This window comes from Ahaetulla prasina, chromosome 16 (assembly GCF_028640845.1).
Source record: "Ahaetulla prasina isolate Xishuangbanna chromosome 16, ASM2864084v1, whole genome shotgun sequence".
Classification (NCBI taxonomy): Eukaryota; Metazoa; Chordata; class Lepidosauria; order Squamata; family Colubridae; genus Ahaetulla; species Ahaetulla prasina.
The window spans coordinates 12,202,031-12,227,849 of NC_080554.1; the positions used below are offsets into that span (position 1 = coordinate 12,202,031).

Genomic DNA, 25,819 nt, shown 5'->3' on the forward strand with positions numbered 1-25,819 from the left:
TCAGAATGCGGCTGCGCGGGTGATAGAGGGAGCCCCCCGTGGCTCCCGCGTGACACCTATCCTGCGCAGACTGCACTGGCTACCTCTGGCCTTCCGGGTGCGCTTCAAGGTTTTGGTAACCATCTTTAAAGCGTTCCATGGCATAGGGCCGGGTTACTTACGGGACCGCCTACTGCTACCGAATGCCTCCCACCGACCCGTACGCTCGCACAGAGAGGGACTCCTCAGGGTGCCGTCAGCTAGGCAGTGTCGTCTGGCGACACCCAGGGGAAGGGCCTTCTCTGTGGGGGCTCCCACCCTCTGGAACGAACTCCCCCCTGGACTTCGTCAACTTCCGGACCTCCGAACCTTCCGCCGCGAGCTTAAAACATATTTATTCATTTGCGCAGGACTGGACTAGGTTTTAAATTTATATTGATTTTAATTGGTTTTAGTATTTATATCATTTTTAATTAATTTGGCTTTAGAATAAGTTTTTTAATTGTGATCTTAATTTGTATTTATATGTTTTTATTGGCCTGTGAACCGCCCTGAGTCCCTCGGGAGATAGGGCGGTATACAAATTTGATTAAATAAATAAATAAATAAATAAATAAATAAATATGAGTCACTTGTCAAGCGTCCAAATTTCGATCACATGACCATAAGTCCCCTTTTTTCAGGGCCTTTACAACTTCGGAACAGCCACTAAGCAAACTGTTGCAAGTCTAGAACTTCCTGCAGTCTAATAACAAAGCATACGGAGCAATTCTGAGCATCCCCAAAAGACAGATGAACAGAGTTGAAAGGGACCTTGTAGGTCATCTAGTCCAACCCCCCCCCACCCGAACAGAAGACCCTACACCATTTCTGATAGAGGGCAGTCCAGTCTCTTTCTGAAAGCTTCCAGGAATGAAGCTCCCACCACTTCTGAAGGCAACTTCATTGTTCTCACTGTCAGAAAATCCAGCTGTGCCAGTTTACCTATGCTAGTAAAAGAACTTTGAAAGATGTTGGTTTCGGAGTCTTTTCTGCAGGAGGGGTTTTCTGGAACCCCTGACATTCTCCTTATTTCCAGGTTGAATCTCTCCTTGCTCAGTTTCCATTTTGTCTGGTGCTTTGGAAAATCGCTTGACCCCCTTCCTCCTCTCTGTGGCAGCCCCTCAAATATTGGAAGATGCTATTGTGTCTCCCCTGGTCCTTCTTTTCACTAGACTAGCCAGGCCCAGTTCCTGCCACCGTTCGTCGTTTGTTTGAGCCTCATCATCCTGGTTGCTCTTCTCTGCACTCTTTCTAGAGTCTCAACCTCTTTTTGATAGTGTGGGGACCAAACCTGGATGCAGAGTGACCAGACTAAGGCTTTATGGAACCTTTAGCCTTTTTAGACAGTTACGGATGGTAGATTTTGGTCTGGATCAACATCTTCAGGAAGGTGCAGACCTCAGCTCTTGTTAACTTCTGGATGGGAAGCAAGGGGTGACTTTTGAGAGCCCGCTCCCCCAAAATTCTAGGGGATTTGGGGGTACCTCATAAGGAAGTCATTCTCTGCCAATCAAGAGAGACACCTTGAAACAAACCCTAAAGCTTTAATTTGACCCCAGGAAAGAAGCAACCAAAATGTGTAGACTCTGGATACTGCCCTCTAGTGGAGAACCATGACTGAACCACAGTCAGGTAAACGAAAGTGGCCGCTATCTGAACAAAATTCAGGCGTTTGGCCACTGTCTCATATTTATGACGGTTACAGTGTGCCAGGGGTCACGTGATCCCCTTTTGTGACTTTCTCACAAGCCAAGTCAAGACAGGGAAGCCAAGGTTCTGTTAACAGCTGCGTTTCTAACTTATTAAGGTGCGGTGATTCACTTAACGACGGGAAGCTAGAAAAGCTGTACAACGGGGACAAAAGTCATGGAACAAATGTCTCGCTGAGCAGCAGAAACGTTGAGCTCAATTGCAGTCGTAAGGCGAGGACTACCTGCAGATGGGCACAGAGGGGGAACCGAGAGGACAGCTCTCCCCCCGCCCCCCCCCAAAAAACCCCACCCGTTTTAGAGAGAGAGAGAAAGTCGGGACTTACTGCCAGCGTTCAAGAGAAGCACGGAAGGAGGCGCGTTCATCTGTTCGACATCTGCAGCTGGAAAGAAAAAAAGATAGAAAAGAGAGTTAAGATGCATTTGGGAGGGGAAAATTAAAATATTTTGTTGAACTGGTATAGAGCTGTCTCGTTTACCGCAGGGCTCTCCAACCTTGGCAACTTGAAGCCTGGAGGACTTCAACTCCCAGAATTCCCCAGCCAGCTTAGCTTACTTAGTAAGCTGGGGAATTCTGGGAGTTGAAGTCCTTCAGGCTTCAAGTTGCCAAGGTTGGAGAGCCCTGGTTTACCGTATTTTTCAGACTATCAGATGCACCTAAATTTAGAAGAGAAAAACAACAACAACAAAGTTTTTGGGATCCTTTTTTTCCGGGCCTTTTCCAGCCTTTTTTCAGTCTGTTCTCGCAGCTTTTTCCGGCCCGTTTTTTCGGAAAAGAGAATGGTTTGGCCCACGTGGGCTATCCGCTAAGCAGGGCTGCCCAAAATCACAACTTAGTGTGAGAAGCTGAACGCAGCCACCCACGCGTGGCCACGCTCCATGCAAAACCCAAAATCGAAATAAAAGAACGTTACAGGTAGTCCTCGACTTACAAAACAGTTCACTCAGTGACCGTTCGGAAGTTCCAAAAGGCATTGGAAAAAAGGGACCGACGGCCGTTTTTCACACCTATGACCATCGCAACCTCCCCAGGCGTCACGGGATCAAAATTTAAGACGCAACTGACTCATATTTATGACGGGTCGCAGCGGTCCCGGGGTCACGCGATCCCCCTTTCAGCGACCCCCTGACAAGGCAAGTCAACAGGGAAGGCTGATTCACTTGAGAACCGTGTCACTAGCTCCGGCAACAAGGATTCACTTAACAACCTTTGGTGCAACCAAAACAATCTGGAACTGAACACACTCAAAACCGTAGAAATGGTGGTAGACTTTAGGAGAAATCCTTCCATACTTCCACCTCTCACAATACTTGACAACACAGTATCAACAGCAGAAACATTCAAATTTCTAGGTTCTATCATATCGCAAGATCTCAAATGGACAGCTAACATCAAAAACATCATTAAAAAAGGACAGCAAAGAATGTTCTTTCTGCGCCAACTCAGTAAGCTCAACCTGCCCAAGGAGCTGCTGATCCAATTCTACAGAGGAATTATTGAGTCTGTCATTTGCACCTCTATAACTGTCTGGTTCGGTTCTGCAACCCAACAAGAAAAACACAGACTTCAGAGGATAATTAGAACTGCAGAAAAAATAATTGCTACCAACTTGCCTTCCATTGAGGACCTGTATACTGCACGAATCAAGAAGAGAGCCGTGAAATTATTTGCAGATCCCTCGCATCCTGGACATAAACTGTTTCAACTCCTACCCTCAAAACGACGCTATAGAGCACTGCACACCAGAACAACTAGACACAAGGACAGTTTTTTCCCGAAGGCCATCACTCTGCTAAACAAATAATTCCCTCAACACTGTCAGACTATTTACTGAATCTGCACTACTATTAATCGTTTCATAGTTCCCATCACCAATCTCTTTCCACTTATGACTGTATGACTATAACTTGTTGCTGGCAATCCTTATGATTTATATTGATATATTGATCATCAATTGTGTTGTAAATGTTGTACCTTGATGAATGTATCTTTTCTTTTATGTACACTGAGAGCATATGCACCAAGACAAATTCCTTGTGTGTCCAATCACACTTGGCCAATAAAAATTCTATTCTATTCTATTCTATTCTAACAACAGTGGCAAGAAAGGCCATAAAATGAGACAAAACTCACTTGACAAATGTTGGGCTCAATTCTGGTCATTTATTTATTATTTTTTATTTATTTTATTAGATTTTTATACCGCCCTTCTCCCGAAGGACTCCGGGCGGTGTACAGCCAAAAGATAAAAACCCAATATATATACAATTAAAACAAAACATTTAAAACAGAGCATATTACAAAAGTGGCCGACATTAAAAATTTAAAATTTAAAACCCTAAAATAATAAAACCCCAATTAAAATTTAATAAAACTGTTAAGCCAGTCCCGCTTGAATAAATAAGTGTGTTTTCAGCTCACGGTGAAAGATCCGAAGGTCAGGCACTTGGCGTAAGCCAGGGGGAAGTTCGTTCCAGAGCGTAGGAGCTCCAACAGAGAAGGCCCTGCCCCTGGGGACCGCCAGCCGACATTGTTTGGCGGACGGCACCCTGAGAAGACCCTCTCTGTGTGAGCGTACGGGTCGGTGGGAGGCATTCTGGACTAGCTGCAGCCTCCGGGTGCACCTCAAGGGCAGCCCCATGTAGAGAGCATTGCAATAATCCAAACGAGACGTGACCAGAGCGTGAGTGACCGTGCATAAGGCATCCCGGTCAAGGAAGGGGCGCAACTGGCGAACCAAGCGTCATAAATGGAGGACTAGCTGTATCTACTGATTCCAGAACAGCACAGGCTTCCCAAGGTTCTTTTGGCACAAACTTAAGTTTTTATTTCTGGTCCTTTTTCCTGTCGCTTTAGTGGAAGTCCTAGCTGGCTAAAAAATACCTTTTATTTCTCACTCCTATGGGTCTCAACCATCCAAGGTTTGGGTTTAGCCAGGCCTGTACCTTGCACCCCCCCACACACAGCATCAGAACCCAAAACTCAAAGGGGGGGGGTGGAAAAATCCTGATTTTGAAGCGTTGTGTTGGGATGTCAACCTGCTCAAAGTCTCCATGCGGGGCGAGCTCCGTGCCGAGATGCCAAGCCTAACTCAAGATGGAAGGACAGGACTGCCAGCTTGGTCAAACCTCCAATTTGCCATCCAACCGCCATGCCCAAAAAGGAAAAACCATCATTCTGTGTTACAAATCGCAACCAGCTGCTGTTTTGAGGAAGGACGGAAGTCTTTGGCAGGACTGTCCAAGCTTAGATCGGACAAAAGTGTTAATGCCACTTTATAAGGCCTTGGTTAGGTCACACTTGGAAAATTGCATTCAGTTTTGGTACCCATGATGTAAAAAAGATGTGGAGACTCTAGAAAGAGTGCAGAGAAGAGCAACAACAAAGATGATTAGGGGACTGTAGGCTAAAACATATGAAGAACGAATGCAGGAACTGGGTAGGTCTAGTTTAATGAAAAGAAGGTCTAAGGGAGACATGATAGCAGTCTTCCAGTATCTCAGGGGCTGCCCCAAAGAAGAGGGAGTCAAGCTATTCTCCAAAGCACCCGAAGGCAGGACAGGAAGCAATGGGTGGAAACTAATCAAGGAGAGAAGCAACTTAAAACTAAGGAGAAATTTCCTGACAGTTAGAACAATTAACCAGTGGAACAACTTGCCACCAGAAGCTGTGACTACTCCAACGCTGGAAGCTTTTAAGAAAAGGTTGGATAAGCATCTGTCTGAAGTGATGTAGGGTTTCCTGCCTAAGCAGGGGGCTGGACTAGAAGACCTCCAAGGTCCCTTCCAACTCTGTTATTCTGTTCTATATTCTATATTCTAAAAACCCCATGGTGGAGATCAATAACGGCCCTTCATGAGGTTCTCTGCCCATGTTTGAAAGGAGGCAGTTCGGGAAGACCAGCAGACGGTGCCAGAGGGCCCCAACTCCATGAAAGAGCCGTTCACAGGGAAGAGTTGGCCGGCCGGACCTGCAAATTTCTAAGGCAGGTCATCCTTGACTTACAACAATTCATTCAGTGACCATTCAAACATGGATGTTTGAAACTGGACAGTCACTTATCTGAAACGGTACAGGTTGAGCAGGGGGCTGGACTAGAAGACCTCAAAGGTCCCTTCCAGCTCTATTCTATTCTATTCAAGTTAAGACAGCATTGAAAAAGGTGACTTAGGACCATTTTTTTCACATAATGGTTTATATTCAGACGTTTGACAGTGGATTCACATTTATGACGGCTGCGCTGTCCCGGGAAGGGGGGGGGTCGCATGATCCCCTTTGGCGACCTTCCAACAAGCGAAGCCAAGGTTCATTTAACAACCGTCTGAGTGACTTAATCACCGCAGGGACTCCGTTCACAAATGCGACGAGAAATCTCGTCAAACGAGGCGGGCAAAAAACTCCCTTAACCAATGTCTCATTTGGCCATGTAAATTTGGGGGCTCAATTGGGGTCGTAAGTCAAGGATTACCTGAACTGAGCAATGGCTGGGCCACCTGATGGAAGCACCTTAAGATGCTTGCAAGACGCTCATGTGCCGATATACATGCGTCACAAATGGATCGGGACTCGCTGACCGGAGCTGGCAGAACCTGCCACCTACCATCATCCCTGCCCATCGAGGATCCCGAAGCACCACTACAAACCGGGGAGTCTCAGCCTACCAACTTTACACAGGCACGACTCCAGTCCAGTTGCCCCTTTTGCTCCCAAACACGCGCGGAGAGGTGTGGGCCTACGAAAATGGGGGACGGGGACAAGGGGCAGAGGAGAATGACCTCCCCTGGAAGGGTGGGGGGAACAGAGAGAAGTTGGAAAGGACAACCCAATCAAAGTCTGCTTGACCCGACAGGACCAGCTGTTGCTGGCCAGGGCTCCTTGACCTGTGCCCTCTTCCTCCGACCACGATGTGAAGAGGGATGGCCAATTGTTGACCGGAGGCATTGTCTCTGCTTTTGAAAGGAATAAATAATTTAGCACGCTGAGCTGATGGCCATTTTTTGGGGGGGGGCTTTTGGGGGCTGCAATCAAGCCCTGGGGTAGCTTTAAAGGATCCCCCCCCTCGTTTATAGCCTAATTGGGTGCCATAACATAAATCAATTATTTCTCCTGTTTTAAGGGACAATGGGTGCCATTCTTTTCCGACTCTTTGGAGCCTTCTGGCTCAGTTCTTTTCGAGTTTTACAGCTGTACGGTCAACAACGCAAGGAGAGGAGAAGAAAAGTCCGGCCACCACTGCAGGGTTGGGGGGCGAGGGGGGGACACTCCACAGGGGAGGGAGGGAAGAGAAAAGATTGCCCTGGTCTGACCTTCTTCTGACCCATGGCTGGCCTTGCCCCTGTTTATCCTCACCAAAATGGGGTTGGAGTGGGGTGAAAGAGAGGGTCTTTCACCCCTCCCTCATCCCACCCCAGAAATGAACTTCGCCTGAACCTGCAGGAGCGCTTTGAAGGCCCCCCAGGTGAGACCTTGACTTGGCCAACTTCTCAACACTTCTTCAGTGGCGCCTCAAAGGAAACCTGAGAAACACCGGGGACGTTGAAAGACTACAACTCCCAGAATCCCTAGCCAGAAGCATCGGGTAAGACACCGTCCCCAAGTAACGGTCAGGGCGTCAGGTTGCAGAGAAGATATGGGGCCGGTGGTTTCGAAGAACGGATGCTTATGGAGCAAAGAGGAATGAGCAGCCGGCCAAAGGAGAGGGGAGGGGCTCTCATTTTGTTAAAATTCACCTTCTAAAGAGGGGAGGGGAGATAAGTTGGGAAGAAAGCATCTTCACACCTACCAAAGGGCGGGTCATGTTCGGCTGGAGGCTCTTGAGGGAACCCTGAAAGAGAAAAAAGACAGCCTTCTTTCAATATAAATTTTATTTATTTTCTATTGCAGGGGTCTCCAACCTTGGTCCCTTTAAGACTTGAGGACTTCAACTTCCAGAGCTCCTCAGCCAGCTTTGCTGGCTGAGGAACTCTGGGAGTTGAAGTCCACAAGTCTTAAAGGGACCAAGGTTGGAGACCCCTGTTCTATTGTTCACATTTGTTAGTGCTCAATAAACATCGTGTTGTCTGGGTTATTTAGTTTGCTTAACAACACCGGAAATTCGAGCACACGTGAGCTCACTTTGCGCGCGCACCATCCACACATGCGTGCGGTGTCACAAAACATGGCAGTTCACTTGTGCGCACCATCGGCACACGCGTGCGACATCAAACACAGCAATTCGTCCATGCATACATGCACCGTCAAAAAACCCAGCGATATAGGACAGAATTGCGCTACCAGTCCGCCAGTCCTTTTTTCCCAACTACTGATAAAATAAATTCCATGTTTGATAATATTCTGTGTCTCCATTCCGTTTTATTTTAAGCCTATCCATTTCTGCACAATCTAAAATATCTTCCGAATTATCTCTCCGTCTTGGGGTGTTTCATCATTTCCCCAATATCGTGCGAGTATAACCCTTGCTGTGTTAGGATCTGTAATGTTTAAATATATACTTTGCTTATCAAGTTTTTCTGGTATTATGCCTAATAAAAAAAGTTCAGGTTTAAACATTTGTATGGTCCCCTATCATCTTTTCTATCCACTTGTGTATTTTTGCCCAATGTTGTTGTTGTTGTTTTTGCTTTAGCACAAGCCCACCACATGTGATAAAATGTGCCCGTTTTTTGGTTACATTTCCCAACGTAGCCTTATTGCTATAAACCGGGACTCGAGTTTTAACGCTGGCATTCAAAGGGTGTGGCTTCTGCCCAGCTCGTCGGAGACCATGGGCAAGACATCGCTAGTCTTTTAGGGTAACAGGAAGGGTCCCCCCACAATCCTTCACCTTCCAAAGTTGGCCACCACTTCTGGATGGAAGTGTAGGGTTGACCCCGGGCCGAACGAATGCAAAGGAGGCTCTGGAAACCCACCCACCCAGGACAGGGACCCTCTTCCAAAACATGATCCAGACGAGTAAGCAAGCAAAAAATTGAGAGGACTCCCAACTCATGGGACTGTTCTTGAGTGCTTGAGGTCTAAGAAGTCCCACCTGCCTCTCCATGCTGGCTGAAGATGCTTGGGAACCAATGCCAGGAAAGTCCCGTTGGCCACATTTTTGAGGCGTGGGCCTGAAAGCAATCCAGGACCCCAATCTAGATGGGGTTCAGTCAGGGAGTAACCCTAGGATTGGCTAGCTCTTCAGAGAATCATATTTGGGACACTCTAGGACAGTGGTATCCAATCTTGGCAACTTTAAGACTTGTGGACTTCAACTCCCAGAGTCCCTCAGCCAGCAAAGCTGGCTGAGGAGCTCTGGGAGTTGAAGTCCACAAGTCTTAAAGTTGCCAGGGTTGGAGACCCCTACTCTAGGAGGTACCACAGGCATGGAAGACCTTCTTCCCCATTAACCCATGATCACCTTTTGGGAAAGACGTAAGGGCGGGGCTTCTGAACCCTGGGCAAAGTAAAGGCAAAGTAAACCCTGGGCCGGTTTAGCTCTGCCTGGTAAGGCCTGTTATTAAGAACACAAAGCCTGCAATTACTGCAGGTTCGAGCCCGGCCCAAGGTTGACTCAGCCTTCCATCCTTTATAAGGTAGGTAAAATGAGGACCCAGATTGTTGGGGGGGCAATAAGTTGACTTTGTAAATATATACAAATAGAATGAGACTATTGCCCTATACATTGTAAGCCGCCCTGAGTCTTCGGAGAAGGGCGGGGTATAAATGTAAACAAAAAAAAAAAAAAAAAAGTATCCAAAATTAGATAAAAGTGGTCTTTCTTTGGGCCACAGCCCACCAGCACCCACGACCCATCAACAGGGTGAGGGTGAAATGGATTTAATAGATTGCCAGAGTGTACGACGATATTATTCGAAAATCTGCTGACGTCTTCCAAATAAGATGAACTTAATCGATGAAAGCGACCACGGGGTGGGTGTGGGAAGGACGCAAAGGTCGTTCAATGGTGTCCTTTTTAGTCCCCGAGATACGACAGGGTTGTTCATTGGCGGTTCCAAATGAGGACAGTGCTGAAGGTAGAAACTTAGGATAGGTCCTTGAAGCTTGGTGAGATTTTTCTGATGAGTAGTTTAAGGCAGGGGTCTGCAAACTTGGCTCTTTTAAGACTTGTGGACTTCCAACTCCCAGCCAACTTTGCTGGCTGAGGAGCTCTGGGAGTTGAAGTCCACAAGTCTTAAAAGAGCCAAGTTTGCAGACCCCTGGTTTAAGGTAATGAAGGAAAAAATTTGGGAGAAACTGGGCTGGGGGGGCTATATCGGAGCTTGTTCAACCTTGGCCACTTTAAGACCTGTGGACTTCATGCTGCCTGGGGGATTCTGGGACTTGAAGTCCACGGGTCTTAAAAGTGCCCAAGGTCGGACACCCCAAAATAGCCCCCAACCCAGTGCTCCCACAAACTGGTTCCTTCCCTTGATGCTTGCCTGAGGAATTCTGGGACTTGAAGTCCACAGGCTTTAAAAGTGGCAAAAATTCAAGGGTGGGGGTTCGCAGGGGTTCGGGAGAACCTCTAGCTAAGATTCTGTGCCGTTCGGAGAACCCCCAAATCCCACTCCTGGGCTGACCCCACCTGTCCCAGGAGTCCCGACGTGGCCCGTTTTGGATGCAGGCAAGCGGAGGGCGTGCACAGAGGCTCGGGGAGGGTGAAAAACAGGTCTACCGGAAGTTCAGGAAGGCCTCCAGGGCCTGGGGAGGCCATTTTTGCCTTCCCGTAGAGGGCAAAAATGCCCCGGCCCCCCGCCATGGCAGAGGGCAACTAGGCCACGTCCACCCAGCAACCGGGCAGAGAATCCCTTGCTAAAAAATTTAAAGCCCACCCCTGCCAAGGTTGGACATCTCCAGGTTATATCCTAAGGTCACACTGTACCTCAGAAGTTCCCTGGATGCTACTTAACTTATTTGGGGAGATGAAACGACTCAGAAAACGCTCGAGAAAGTCAGCAACGGTTAAAAACGATTGCAGCCGGACTCATTTGGCCATCAGGGCACCAGCTATGGAGAAAGCGACGCTCAACCTATCTTAGAAAGGTTCCCGTTCTCTTTCACCTTTCGCCGAGAGATTTCAAGGAGATGCAGAGAGTTAATCAGACAACGGGGTCTAATCCCTGGGGAGATTACACAAACTTTTACAATCACATTGTGGAACGTGATGATCAAACCAGGCCTAACCGGATTTGGGAAGGAATTTCCTTTGGTTTGGGGTGGGGTGAGGAGAGAGAGAGAGAGAGAGAGAGAGAGAGAGAGAGAAAGAAAGAAAGAAAGGAAGGAAGGAAGGAAGAGGAAGGAAGGAAGGAAGGAAGGAAGGAAGGAAAAGAGAAGGAAGGAGGAAGAAAAGGAAGGAAGGAAGGAAAAGAGAGGGAGGGAAGAAGGAAAAGAAGGAAGGAAGGAAGGAAAAGAGAGGGAGGAAGGAAGGAAAAGAGAGGGAGGGAGGGAGAGAAAGAAAGAGAAAGAAGGAAGGAAGGAAGGAAGGGAAAGAAAAAAGGAAGGAAGGAAAGGAGGGAGGAGGGAGGAAGGAAGGAAGGAAAAGGGAGGGAGGAAGGGAGGGAGGGAGGAAGGAAAAGGGGGGGAGGGGGGAAAAAAAAGAGAAAGAGGGAAGGAAGGAAGGAAAAGAAAGAAGGAAGGAAGGGAGGGAGGAAGGAAGGAAGGAAAAGAGAGGGAGGGAGGGAAAGAAAGAAAGAGAAAGAAAGAAGGAAGGAAAAGAAAGAAGGGAGGGAGGGAGGTAGGAAGGAAGGAAGGAAAAGAGAGGGAGGGAGGGAAAGAAAGAAAGAAGGAAGGAAGGAAGGAAGGAAAAGAAAGAAGGAAGGGAGGGAGGGAGGAAGGAAGGAAAAGAGGAGGGAGGAGGAAGAAAGAAAGAAGGAAGGAAGGAAGGAAGGAAAAGAAAGAAGGGAGGGAGGGAGGGAGGAAGGAAGGAAGGAAAAGAGAGGGAGGGAGGGCGGGAGGAAGGAAGGAAGGGAGGAAGGAAGGAAGGAAGGAAGGAAGGAAGGAAGGAAGGAAGGTGGGGAAGGGTCTGTCCGCCTTGCCTGACCACTGGGTGCTATGGCCACTTCCACTTGGGTGCCACAAAATGACCGCTGCAGATTGGGCACAACAAACCAGGTTGATGACTACAAAGCCTAGAATTGAGGTTTAAGTCCTCAGTCCTGGGCTTGCCGAACTCCAGCACTAAACAGAGATGGACAAATCTGTCCAGTGGATGGGGTTTCCCTCGCCTCAGCACCCGAGCACCTCATCCCCAAAATGCAGGCTGTCCTCGACTTACGGCTGCCAACGGGCCCCAAAATTTCTGTCGCTAAGCGAGACAGTGGTGAAGGGAGCCTCGCCCCATTTAACGACCTCGTTAAGGAAAACACCGCAGTTGTTAGAAGCATGTTGGTTTAGGGCAGGGGTCTCCAACCTGGGCCACTTTTAAGACTTGTGGACTTCAACTCCCAGAGTTCCTCAGCCAGCAAAGCAAAGCCGGCTGAGGAATTCTGGGTGTTGAAGTCCACAAGTCTTAAAGGGACCAAGGTTGGAGACCCCCTGGTTTAGGGACTGTGGCTTCCCCACTGACTTTGCTCGTCAAAAGGGGAATCAGGGGACTCCCCCCGGTCACTGCAACCGTCGTAAGTATGAGACAGTGGCTAAGCATCCAAATTTTGATCATGCGACTAGAGAGATACAGGTAGGCCTCGACGTACGACCACAAACTACACACACCCCCACATTTTTGTTGCTAAGTGAGAATTTTTTCAAAGTGAGTCTTCCTCCATTTTATGACCGTTGTTAAATGAATCCAGTTTCCCTGTTGACTTTGCTTGTCAGAAGGTTGCAAAAGTTTATTGCGTGACACACACACACACACACACAACCCCGGATGCTGCGACCGTCATATAGGTGAGTCAGTTGTCTGCAGGTTCGAGCCCGGCCCAAGGTTGACTCAGCCTTCCATCCTTTATAAGGTAGGTAAAATGAGGACCCAGATTGTTGGGGGGGCAATAAGTTGACTTTGTAAAAAATATACAAATAGGATGAGACTATTGCCTTATACACTGTAAGCCGCCCTGAGTCTTCGGAGAAGGGCGGGGTATAAATGTAAAAACAAAAAAAACAAAAAAAAAGTGTCCAAATTTTGATTACATGACCCAGGAGATGCTGCACACATAAGTGTGAAAAACGGTCATCGGTCGCTTTTTTCGATCCTGCTGTAACTTTGAACGGTCACTAAATAATCGAGGATTACCTGTATTTTTAATTTGCTCTTCCCTGCTCTCTTCCCCCACTCGTCTAAAGATTGAATATGTTCTTCTGTGCCCCCACCCCACCTAAAAACATCTGTACACGCCAGTTTTATGCAAATTCTGATTTTGACTCCGAAATATGCAATCGGGGACCACTGATTTAATTAAAATATTCTGAGATTGTCTGCAAGGACCAAACTTCGTGGTTTCTGTTGCAATCCCTATTCTTATTGCTTTGGCAGAGGTAGGTAGGTAGAAAGAGAAAGAAAGAGAGAGAGAAAAAGAGGGGGACAGAGAGAAAAAAATAGAAAGATAGATAGATAGATAGATAGATAGATAGATAGATAGATAGATAGATAGATAGATAGATAGATAGGAACATAGAAAAAGAGAGAAAGAAACAAAGAAAGAGAAGAGAGACAGAGAGAGAGAGAGAAGAACGTAAGAGAAAAAGAGAGAGAGAGAGAAAGAGGGAAAGAAAAGAACATAGAAAGAGAGAGAGACAGAAAAAGAGAGACACAGAGAAAAAGATGGATGGATGGATAGATAGATAGAAAGAGAAAGAGAGAAAGAGAGAAAGAGAGAAAATGAGAGTGACAGAGAAAGAGAACATAGAAAGAGAAAAAGAGATAGAGAGAAAAAGAGGGAAAGAAACGAACAGAAAGAGAAAGAGACAAAAAAAGAGAAAGAGAAAGAGAGATGGATGGATGGATGGATGGATGGATGGATGGATGGATGGAGATAGATAGAGAAAGAGAGAGGAACATGGAAAAAGAGAGAAAGAGACAGAAAAAGGGAAGAGAGGCAAAGAAAGAGAGGGAGGCAGAGAGAGAGAAAAAGAGAGAAAGGTAGAGGATCATAGAAAGAAAAAGAGAAGAGAATATAGAAAGAAAGAGAGAAAGAAAAAGAGGGAGAGAGAAAGGAACATAGAAAGAAAAAGAGGGGGAGAGAAACATAAAAAGAGAAAGAAAGGAAAGAAAGAAAGGAAGAAAGGAAGGAAAGAAGGAAGGAAGGAAGGAAAAATGTTTCAAACAGGGACGTGGTAAACAGCTTCTCCTTTCATCCAGCTGTTCAGGGCAGCTTTGGAACACGCTCCAGCTGCTACTCCTGCAGGTAGGCAATGAAGGCAGCCTGATTAAATCATCCCCCATATCTCTATTTCTTTACCAGGCGGCCACTGAAGAGTGACCTTTGGGGGGGGGGGGATCAGGCCTGCAGGAGCTCTGAGTTGGGGAAAGGGGAAGAGAGGAAGAAAAACACCTTTGTTCCCACCAAGCTCCCCAAAAGCCAGGAAGCCTTGGCTTTTTTCACCATGTGGGGGCAGCCTGGGCTTTTCTTTTTTTTCTTTTTTGCAAAGGATCCGAAGGGTTCGATCTCCTCCAACCTGAAAAGCATGCCCAGGCCACGTGGCAGGCGGGCAAGAGGGCAGGGAACAGGAGCTCCAGGGCCGGCCTCACCCCTGCCTTGGATAACCGGAACGCAAGCAAGCTCAGGTTCATTTTGAGCAGCCTTAGGGGTTGAAGCGCCGAGAGGTGTGTAGCTCCTCTCTGGCCTTCAGTTTGCCCCGTGGGGCTTTTGATGCAGCCGCCAAGGGCCGAGTCGCAGGAAAGGCGAGCGAAGCTCGGCGCCTCTGCTTACGTGCCGTACGAGACTTGGCTCTCTGCGGGACAGGTGGCGCAACTGGAAAGGACTGTGGCTTGGGGCCTGGCCGACGCCCCTCACTCCCCAGCCACAAGTCCCATGGGCTGTGATCTTACAAAAGAGGGTCGAATCGGAAGTGTGGCTGGTCCCGATTCTCGTGGAGGGAAAGGACAGCTTTCGAAATTTCCCGGGAGCCGGGAAAGTTCGGCTGGGCGCGAAATCTCTTCGTTTGTGCCAACGGCTCTGGGGGGGGGGGGAAGAGAGAGAGAGAGAGAGAGAGAGAGAGAGAGAGAGAGAAAGGAAACAAGAAGGTTCCCGACACCCGTCCCTCGTCACAGGTGGCCGGAGTTCTGCTTGGCTGATGGTGCAGAGCTGTCATTTGAGAGCATGGCCAACTGACCGGCTGCCCTTCCTTGGACGGTGACACCAAAACCCAGGAAATCGGGACACCCAAGAAGCAGGCAGGGCGAAAGGAGAAAAGACGATGCGATACCGAAAACGGGGGTGGGGGGTGGAAATGAGATGTTCCCCCCACCCCAACAAGCATCTGGCGGTAGCAAGATCCTGCGCTATCTCCCAGCTCTGCGTCCTGGGAGGTGGGTGGGTGGGCTAGATAAGGTTACCACCCCTACAGATGCCTCGTCTCGAAAGCCAGCAGAGCTAACTGGACTCGTAGAGTGTGACGCACAAGAAGAAAAGGCGGCTGGTGAATTTCGTGAGGGTCTTTCCTCTGTCCGCCTTCGAGACCACCTTGGGGTGGTACGAGGCTGCTAGGACCGCACCAGGGCTTCACTCTGATTATAGGTAGTCCTCGACTTACAACAGAGCGTTCGAAGTTACAACAGCGCCGAAAAGAGAGACACACTTACGACCGCTGCGGCAACCTCATAATCCCAGGATTTACATTCAGATGCTTGATAATGGACTCATATTGTGTTTCCCCGAAAATAAGACCCTGTCTTATATTTTTTCTGAACCCTGAAATAAGCGCTTGGCCTTATTATTTTGGGGCGTGTGGAGCAAGACGGGGCTCCACTTGCCGTCTTACCTGATTTCCAGCTCTGTCTCCCTAACCCTAACCAAAGGAAATGGCAGGGACCGGCTGCGCATGCGTTTAAATATTTTCGGGGAGGGCTTATTTTGGGGGAAGGGCTTATTTTAGTGCACGCGCTCAAAAGCCCGATTAGACTTATTGTCAGGGGATGTCTTATTTTTGGGGAAACAGGGATGAGGATCACAGTGTTCCAGGGTCACATGATCCCCTTCGGCGACCTTCCGAATGTCATAAAATGCAGGGCAAAACTCAACGGATTTCTCACTTGGCAACAGAGGTTTTGGGCTCATTGGTGGTCGTAAGTCGAGGACTAGCTGCATTAAGACTTTTAATAATGGGCGCTCCATCACTGGAAGTTTTTAAAAAGAGTCTAGACAGCCACTTGTCCGAGATGGTATAGGACAGGGGTCTGCAAACTTGGCTCTTTTAAGACTTGTGGAGACTTCAACTCCCAGAGTTCCTCAGCCAGCTGGCTGAGGAACTCTGGGAGTTGAAGTCTCCACAAGTCTTAAAAGAGCCAAGTTTGCAGACCCCTGGTACAGGATCTCCTGCTTGAGCAAGGTCTCCCAAGGTCTCTTCCAGCTCTATTCTGATTGAAAGATCACTGAACTGACCCCCGTGCTACCGACTAGGTGCCGATCTCTGGACGGGGATCCAAAAGAAGATCGGTTAAGACTAAAAAATGGCTTTCTATTTAACTGATTGGAGGAAGACCAAAAATTTCACTTGTCCCACGACTTTCAGTAGAAATACATCACCAGGTTGGTCATGTTGAACCCAAGAGGACCATCCCAAATTCAGGGCCTCCCCTTGAAACCTGGGTCAATTTGTAACCTGGCTCGACGTATTTCTGATCTGCAGAGTCCCTCCCCACTCCCCATTCTCCCCCCACCCCAGCCAGCAGTTTTCAAGGTCGTTTCAAGGCTGTCTGCAAAACTGGCCATTACGAATTTGCTCTTTGTCTTGGCTGCAGAAGGCCTGATCTTTAGGGATGCCTTCCTTATCCTGGGATCTGGCACAAAGCCACGCGTCCGGCAGCCACGCTGGATATGGAACCCTTCTCCTATCCGTGGTTGCAGACCCACGTCAACTAACCCAGGAGAGAAGCAACCTAGCAACTGAGGGGGAAATTTCCTGACGGCGAGAACAATCAACCGGTGGGAATGGTTTGCCTCCAAAAATTGTGGCTGCTCCAACATTGCAGGCTTTTAAGAAAAGACTGGACAGCTATTTGTCCGGAATGGTACACGGTCTCCTGCTTGAAGACGGGTTTGGACTAGAGGACCGCCGAGGTCCCTTTCTGATTCTGTAATTCCGCTGGCCCCAGAAGGAAACATCCTCACGAGAAAGAAAAGTCTTTGTTTGACCCACATTAATGCTAATATGGGACACGGTGGCTCAGGGGCTAGGACGTTGAGCTTGTCGATCGAAAGGTCGGCAGCTCAGCGGTTCGAATCCCTAGTGCTGCCGTGTAATGGGGTGAGCTCCCGTTACTAGTCCCAGCTTCTGCCAACCTAGCAGTTTTGAAAGCACGTAAAATGCAAGTAGAAAAAATAGGGGCCAGCTTTGGTGGGAAGGTAACAGCGTTCCGTGCGCCTTTGGCCTTGAGTCATGCCGGCCACATGACCACGGAGACGTATTCGGACAGCGCTGGCTCTTCGGCTTTGAAACGGAGATGAGCACTGCCCCCTAGAGTTGGGAACGACTAGCACGTATGTGCGAGAGGAACCTTTACCTTTACCTAATGCTAATAGTCACACCACCTCAGGTGTTTCTAACCAGAGGTGGGCTTCATGTACTGTACTGCGCACACGTGCGGCATTACAAAATATGGCAATTCACTAGCGCACGGCGTCGGCACAGCAATACAGGACAGGATTGCACCCGTCAGGTCGCCACTAGCTCTGGTTCTAACCACGTCCTGAACCCCAGCTCTGGAGCAACAGACTGGGAATTGCATGGGAGTGAAAGAGTTCCAAATCCTGAGAAGAGGAAGAGGCAAATGAGTGGACGCGACCTTAAAAGTAAGCCATTTGTCCAGAACGGTCTACGGCAGGGGTTTGCAAACTTGGCTCTTTTAAGACTTGTGGACTTCAACTCCCAGAGTCCCTCAGCCAGCAAAGCTGGCTGAGGAACTCTGGGAGTTGAAGTCCACAAGTCTTAAAAGAGCCAAGTTTGCAAACCCCTGGTCCAGGCTGCGGCAAACCCCTGGTCCACAAGTCTTAAAAGAGCCAGGTTTGCAAACCCCTGGTCCAGGCAGCAATTGGGCTGCACAAATTAGGACCCATCCGCAGATTGGGTTCCATCCAGACTGCTGAAAAACCTCCCTCCACAGAACCGGTCCCCGGTGCCCAAAGGTTTTGGGGGGGGGGCTGGTCTAAGGTCTCCTACTTGAGCAGGAAGTCAGACTAGACGACCTCCTGGATCCCTTCCAGCTGTCATGCTATCTAGGATATCAACCACTGCCAAGTTTTCGGCTTTCAGAGACTTGAAAACCCAGAGACCGACGTGAGTCAGTGATATGCTGACGGGAGGCCTTCGCACTGCACCCACCCACCCCCACCCCTTCCTCTGGCTCACCCAGAAAAATGCTGCTAAGGTTTGGCCGAAGGCTCAGCTCGGCATCTAAAGCCATAAATAGTTTTCGTGTCACGTCCCCCCCCCCTATCGCTTTTATGATGTTTGCAAAGGAGACCGGTGGGAAATGATAAGACCCTCTCCTGTTTGGACTTGCAACGCACAAAGGGAAGGGGGCAGAATTTATCTTATTGGGGGGTGGGCTTCTCCCGAGCAGAAGGCCTCTTCCGACCCCCTTTCGGGTTACTCCACAACTTCTGAGCCCCACTGAGCCAAAAGCCTCGTCTGTCTCTCTCTCTCACACACACACACACAAACTTACCCCTCTCAGGCCATGTACCCCCTTGGCCAGCCCTTCCAATGGGTTATTACCACCCCCCAGATATCTTTTACGACAGGAACCCACAGGAGCTAAATCAGGTAGATCTAGTTGCTGGTAGATCCCAGAGTAGATTTGCAAAAAAAAGATCAGCAAGGGTTCCTTGTGCCCTATTGTTCGGCGGGAGGGACCCACCCTTGAAAGGCCAGGGTTAAAATATAACCAGGCTGCCAAGGGTGGGGGGGGGGGATTTGGTGGACTTGCGTTCAAAAAGGATGAAAAAAAAAAAAACGATCGTTACAAAACACACACACACAGTCCGGCCTCGTGCAAGGGGAGCCTTGTTTGCGGCTGCTTGGTTTTCCCTCTTTTGCTCAAGATTTCAAGAAGGTTGTACCCGTGTAGCTTTTCCTATTTTTTTTTTCTTTCAACTTTGCTGGACGCTCTTTAAGCACAGAAAGAGAGAAGACAAGGGCGCCCAGTTTGTCATTTGGGTTCCCTACCGCTTGTAAAAGTAGACCTGTTTAAATAGCTTCCCCTACTCATCCTCAGCAAACCGCTCCCAAGGGATGAGTAGGGGATTTGCTCTCTTCTTTTCCTCCTGCAGAAGGGATGGGGGGCCCTTTGGGAACCACACACACACACAGGTTTTGAGAGACAACAGAAAAAAACGCATCGGCAAATGCCCATGAAATTAAAGTCGGTTTGCTTGTCATCTCAGGAGCCAAAGCAAAGGTATTTCCCCCCCAGCTTTCCATCCATAAATAAAAGCCCACAATAATTCCACAATAAATAAATCCGGAACAACTCCATAAAATCCTCCCACGGTAGAACGGAGGATGCTTCTTGGACGAGAAGTGAAAAGTCTTCGGGGGAGGAGGAAACCCACCCCCACCCCCCGCAGAAAGTCCAGTGGAAGAAGAAGGAGAGTGATGGAAAGGGAGAAGGAAGGAGAGAGAAAAAAGAAAGGGAAGAGGAGAGGAGAGGAGAGGAGGAAAGGCAGGGGAAATAAGAGTGGGAGAGGAGGTTAAGACAGGGAGAAAGTAGGGAGGAGGGGGAGAAAGGAAGGGGAAGTAGAGAAGGAGTAGGAGAGGAGAGAAGAAAGGAGGTAGGATGAAAGGAGGGAGAAGGAGAAGAAAGGACTGCTGTGAAAAGGAAAAGATGAAATGGAAGAAAGGCAACTCCGAATATATTTGAATATATTAGGATAAAAATGGAAATAGTTAAAAAAAAAAGAATGAAAGAGAAAGAACACGAATAAAAAGGGAGAAACTAGAACTTGAGGGCAAAAGAAGAAGTGACTTAATGAAATGAACAAGGAAATATTAGGAAATGAATAAAAATTGTGAAAAAAAGAATATTCTGGCAAAAATTGCAACTAAATAAAATATATTTGAATATATTGAATTGTATAAGATAGGGGGTCTCCAACCTTGGCAACTTTAAGACTTGTGGCTTAAAGTTTGCTTTAAAGTTTGCTTTAAAGTTTGCAAACTTAAAGTTTGCCGGCTGAGGAACTCTGGGCGTTGAAGTCCACAAGTCTTAAAGTTGCCAAGGTTGGAGACCCCTGGTATAAGATATGCTATATGGCCAATACTCTGTTCATAAATCATGTGTAGGGGAGGAAACTAAAAAAAAATCAATAAAAATTTGTTTTTAAAAAAGAACGAAAGAAAGAAAGAAAGAAAGAAAGTCCAGTGGAGTTTTGAAAAAGAAAAAAAAAAACTTCGGGATAGTTCCCTGGTGTTTCTCCTCTCTTTCAAAAGATTTTGACTTTTTTTTTTCCAACCAGCAATTCGTGTGTTTTTGAAAAGGAGGTAGGGCACACCTTTCCATAAGCCAGGGATGAAGCTAAACTATTCCTCCGAGGTTGAGCCCAAAGGGAGTAGCTTATCCTGGATACCCATTTTAGGATCACGTTCACCAAGGCTAAGGTTTATTTAAGGTTTGCAAATAAGTTTGCTCTCTCTCTCTAGGTCAGTAATTCAGCCAGAAAGGGATGGTCCTAAGAGCTGACTTGGCATTTTTTGGTAGGTTAAAAAAAACAAAACATGCCACAATCTTGGTGTTTTCTGAATGACACAAATGGAAAAAATGGTTTTTGGGTTTTTTTGGCTCTGTTTCTTGGCTCAGATACGTGGACCGAGCAAACGGAAATTCATTGGGGGTGTGATCGTGGTTGGTATTCAGATGCAACAATAAATCGGAATATCCTGGCTTACACCCACCCACCCCTTTTTTTTTAAATGCTTATATGGCTATCCACAAAATGGCCATTTGTTCCCCTTTTTGGAAAAAAAGTTTTCATTTGTTTGTTTGAAAGGAGCAAGCAAAACTGAATCTGAAACATTTTAAACGTTAAAAGGTCTCACACGTTCAAAAAGAAGATGGTTCTTGTCTTGCTACAATTCTGTTCTGAGTTCAAAACAAGGTTGTGGAGTTTGAAAAGGGGCAGTTAGGAGCTCCAAGTCCTTTCGGGCAGGGGGTCCAAGAACAGCCCCTTTCAAATGTAAAGCAAATTCCTTTTAAAGGTTTTGCTTTAGCACAGGGAACTATTTTTTATTTATTTATTTATTTAGAACTATTTTTATATTAAACCTGCGTAGTTTTTATCCTCCAAAAAGACACAATTAACAGAACAGAATTAACAAAAAGTCGGAAGGGACTTCGGAGGTCTTCCAGTCCAACCCCCTACTCAAGCAGGAAAACCCTATAGATAAGGATGAATGGATAGATAGATAGATAGATAGATAGATAGATAGATAGATAGATAGATAGATAGAGATAGATAGACAGATACGATAGATAGATAGATAGATAGATAGATAGATAGATAGATAGATAGACAGCTATGATAGACAGATAGATAGATATAGATAGACAGACAGACAGACAGACAGACAGACAGACAGATGATATAGATAGACAGATATGATAGACAGACAGACAGACAGACAGACAGACAGACAGATAGATAGATAGATATAGACAGATATGCAATTTCTCCCAAACTAGAGTGGTATTAAGAGCACTGTGATGGCTTCACACTCTACTCAACAAGAGACAACGCTACACAATCCAAAGCTCCTGCTTGTCCAAAGACATTTTGTTCCACTCAACCGATCAAAGCACTCCTGGGTACGATAGACTATTCCTACAGAGTGCAGCTCCACCAGAGAGCACCAGGCCTTCTCCAAAACAGCGTCCTCCTAATGGCAGAAAGTGGGTAGAGTTTTGAGGCACTACAAAGACCATAAACTGGCTGTGTCCTCTTTTAATCGGACCCACAAGAGTCATTACTCTGCAAAAATTTCCCTTCCAGTCCTCCATATTCTCATTTGCAGCAAGACAGCCTCCCAAATGGCTTTCAAACTTGTGTGTGTGTGTAAGGGGGGGAAAACAAGATTGAACATAGGCAAATGGTTAGCCAGATCTGGAGATAGCCAAATTCACACTTTTCTGAAAAATAACCTCAAGGAATGCTGGCTTAATTTGCCATAGCCCCACAATAAAATCAGCTCTCTCGTTGCAATATATATATAAATATATATATATATATATATATAAATTTAAATATATATATATATTTAAAAAGGTAGAACCATTAAATAGGATTTCTTGAAATCTCTACATAGGGCTACTAAAAAAAAAGAAGTGGAAATTTCCATAGCTCACAAAGCTCTGGTCACAAAGACCCCCGTAAAGTCAATGTTTTAGTTTTAAGAGCCAATGCAAAGCTTGGCTTCTAATCATCAATCGACAGATTTAATTGATTTGAAGCCAGAGGATGGGGGGGGGGTTTTTTTTTTTTTTTAAAAACCAAGTGAGCTTTGAGAGGGGCCACGTTTTTCCATGACAATCGATCTCAAGGAGTTTAGAGCACTGCAGGGGTAAAATGTAACAACCCCCTAAAAAAGATTTTAAATCCCTTTCAAATTAATGAAGATAATTGAATATTGAGATTCTGGAAGCTCAGTTTGAAGACCAGCAACACCCTTGCTTTTTCTGCAATAGCTAGAATTTAAGGTCGCAATCCTACACCATCAGCTGAAAAAAAGGGGAAGGAGGGGGGGCGAGTGTTCAGGATACAACGGAAGCAACCCAAAACTTTTTGTGGGGCTCTGGGCTGCACCCAAGTAGGCTCCTTGCAAAATGAAGTCCTCCAGGAGACCCCAACCCAAAATGGGGATGGGGGAGAGAGAGAGCGAGAAAGAGAGAAAAGAGAGAAAGACAGAGAAAAAAAGAGAAAAAAGAGAGGAGAAAGACAGAAAGAGAGAGAGAGAGAGAGAGAGGAGAGAAAGACAGAAAGAAAGAGAAACAGAGAAAGACAGGAGAGAGAAAGAGACAGAGAGGAAAAAAGAGAAAGAAAGAGGAAAGACATAAAGAGAGAAAGAGAGGAGGAAGAAAGAGAGAGAGAGCAGAGAGAAAACAGAAAGAAAGAGAGAGAAGAGAGAGAGAGAGAGAGAGGAGAGAGACAGAAAGAAAGAGAAACAGAGAAAGACAGGAGAGAGAAAGAGACAGAGAGGAAAAAGAGAAAGAAAGAGGAAAGACATAAGAGAGAAAGAGAGGAGGAAGAAAGAGAGAGAGAGCAGAGAGAAAAACAGAAAGAAAGAGAGAGAAAGACAGGAGAGAGACAGAGGAAAAAAGAGTGACAGAAAAAGAGAGAGAGAGAAAGAGAGGAGAGAAAAGAAAGAGAGAGAAAGACAGAAAGAGAAAAAGAGAGAAGAGAAAGATACAAAGAGAGAGAGGAAGGAAGGAAGGAAGGAAGGAAAAGACAAGACACAAAGAGAAGAAAAGGAAGGTCTCTCGAGAGACCCCAATCCCACTCCTCACTTTTTTAAGGGTTTTGCCCTGCAGGAGAGGAGAGAAAATGGGGGGAGGGAAGGAGGCCGCAAGAGACCCCTCCCTCGACTCAGAAAGTGGGGTGAAGCTGAACCCTTGTGTGTTTTGCTCCTCATTGTGTTAAGCTTTGTCAAATTCAGTGCAGGGGGGGGGACCGGACACGGGACCCTCCCTCTTTAAAATCGAGTTGAAGCCGAAATTACAACACAATGACCAGAGGCCAGATAAGAGGGTGGGTGGGATAACACCCGACCTGCTTCTCCTCTCCCCCCCCCACCCGCAGGTTGCAAAACAAGGCACAAAAGCTCTTGAAAAAACACATTTTGAAGTTGGCAGAGAGGAGAGAGAGGGAAGAAAGGAAAGGGAGAAGGGAGGGAGGCTGGGGTGTGTTTTTTTGTTGTTGTTGTGATGGTGGCGGTTGTGGGGGGGAGAGGAGAGGACCACCCCCTCCCTTCCTCCCCCAACTCTCCAAGTTTCCCATCACAATGTAGGGCATTTCTATGGGGTGGTGTTGTTTTTTTTTATTGATCCCTGAGCCTTTCAAGCAGGATCCCGGAGTTATAAAATATTCACCGCTGCCATTGAGGGGCCGAGATTGATCACTGCCCCACACAGGAAATGCCCAAGGAGGAGGAGGAGGAGGAGGAGGAGGAGGAAGGTCCTTTACAAGGCAGAGTGGGGGTGGAGGCGGGAAGGACCCCCCCTTAAAAGGGGGCAGGGGGCAGGGGGCAGGCTCTGCCAAGGGGGGGAAATGAAGGAGACCTTGCAAGCCCCCAACCCATTATTGGGAAATCCCCCCAACCCATAATGGGGGACTCCCAAGAAAAATTGGGGAGCCATTATTGGCAAACTGTCACCCATTATTGGGAGCCCCCCACCCATTACTGGGAGTCTCTTCTAACACAGGCTGGAACCCCCCCCCAACTCCTTTGCTTCTCCAAACGGGTACATCCCCGCCCCAAAAAAAACCTGGAGGACACCCTCCTTCTTTTCCATGGTCCCTTTGGCCCCCTCCCCTGGACTCTCCCATCCATGAGCCCCAGTCACGGTGGGGGAGGGAGGGGTCCTGCCAAAGGGGGGGGGGCGGCGGGATGAAAGAGACTCTGCAAGCCCCCAACTCGTTATTGGGGAGGGGGGCTCTTCAAGTGCAGGAGGGACACCCCCCCCCCACCCGCCACTCCCTCACTTCCCCAAGCGGATCTCTTTGCTAGATTCAGCGCTGGAGAAGAATGAGCCCCCCCCATTTACTTCCCCTTCTCTGGGCTCCCCGCACCCATGATTCCCAGCCAGGATGGAGGGGGGAAGATTTGCTGGAGGAGGACCCTCCCCATTTCCCTCCCCCTCTTCTCTGGACTGCCCCACCCATGATTCCCAGGCACAGTGGTAAAGCTCGCTGGAGGAGGACCCTCCCCATTTCCCCCCCTTCTCTGGACTCCCCCACCCATGCTTCCCAGCCAAGGGGGATAAAGCTTGCTGGATGATAACCCTCCTGATTTCCCCTGGACTCCCCCACCCATACTTCCCAGCCAATAAAAATAAAAAACTCTCTGGAGGAGGACCCTCCCCATCCCCCCCCCTTCCCTCCCCCACCCATGGTCCCCAGTCAAGGGGGATAAAGCCCTCTGAAGGACGACCCTCCCCACTTCCCCTGGACTACCGCACCCATGCTCCCCAGCCAAGGAGAATAAAGCTCTCTGGAGGAGGACCCTCCCCACTTTCTCTGGACTCCCCCACCCATGCTTCCCAGCCAAGGGGGATAAAGCCCTCTGGAGGAAGACCCTCCCCCCTTCCCTGGACTCCGCCACCCATGCTCCTCAACCAAAGAGAATAAAACTCGCTGGAGGAAGACCCTCCCCACTTCCCTGGACTCCCCCACCCATGCTCCCCAGCCAAGGAGAATAAACCCCTCTGGAGGAAGACCCTCCCCATTTTCTCTGGACTCCCCCACCCATGCTCCCCAGCCAGGGAGGATAAACCCCTCTGGAGGAAGACCCTCCCCATTTTCTCTGGACTCCCCCACCCATGCTCCCCAGCCAGGGAGGATAAACCCCTCTGGAGGACCACCCTCCCTTCCTTGGACTCCCCCACCCATGCTCCGCAGCCGGGGCTCCCGGGGGTCTCCTACCGTTGGGGGGCGGGGGCTCGGGCCTCCTCTCGGCGGCCCCCGCGCCGGGCGGCGGCTCGGGCTCCATGGCGGTCAGGAGGAGGGCGGCGGCGGCGGCGGCGGCATCGTCTCCCCCGCAGCCCGGAGCCTTCGCCCGCCGCCCCGCCGGGGGCCCATCGCCGCCGCCGCCCCCCGCTCGCCCCTCGGCGGCCGCCGCGCACGGAGCCGCCCCTCCGCTCAGGGCCACGGCCGGCTCCGCTGCCCCGACCGAGGCTCCGACCCACCGAGCGACGCTCCCGCTGCGCCGCCGCCTCGTCCCGACTGAGCGGCCGGCCGGCACC

At 48.3% G+C, this 25,819-nt stretch overlaps 1 protein-coding gene across 2 annotated transcripts in view; it reads right to left on the bottom strand.

The window, feature by feature from the left end:
* Positions 1 to 25,819, bottom strand: part of NR6A1 (nuclear receptor subfamily 6 group A member 1) — a 79,424-nt gene extending 53,605 nt beyond the window's left edge. For both annotated transcript variants that reach the window (XM_058159455.1, XM_058159454.1), the window contains exons 1-3: positions 25,500 to 25,819; positions 7,514 to 7,555; positions 2,057 to 2,113 (exon numbers count right to left, since the gene is read on the bottom strand). In XM_058159455.1, the coding sequence (XP_058015438.1) occupies positions 2,057 to 2,113; positions 7,514 to 7,555; positions 25,500 to 25,566 (166 nt within the window). In that variant the 5' untranslated portion in view covers positions 25,567 to 25,819. The remainder of the gene's footprint in view (positions 1 to 2,056; positions 2,114 to 7,513; positions 7,556 to 25,499) is intronic.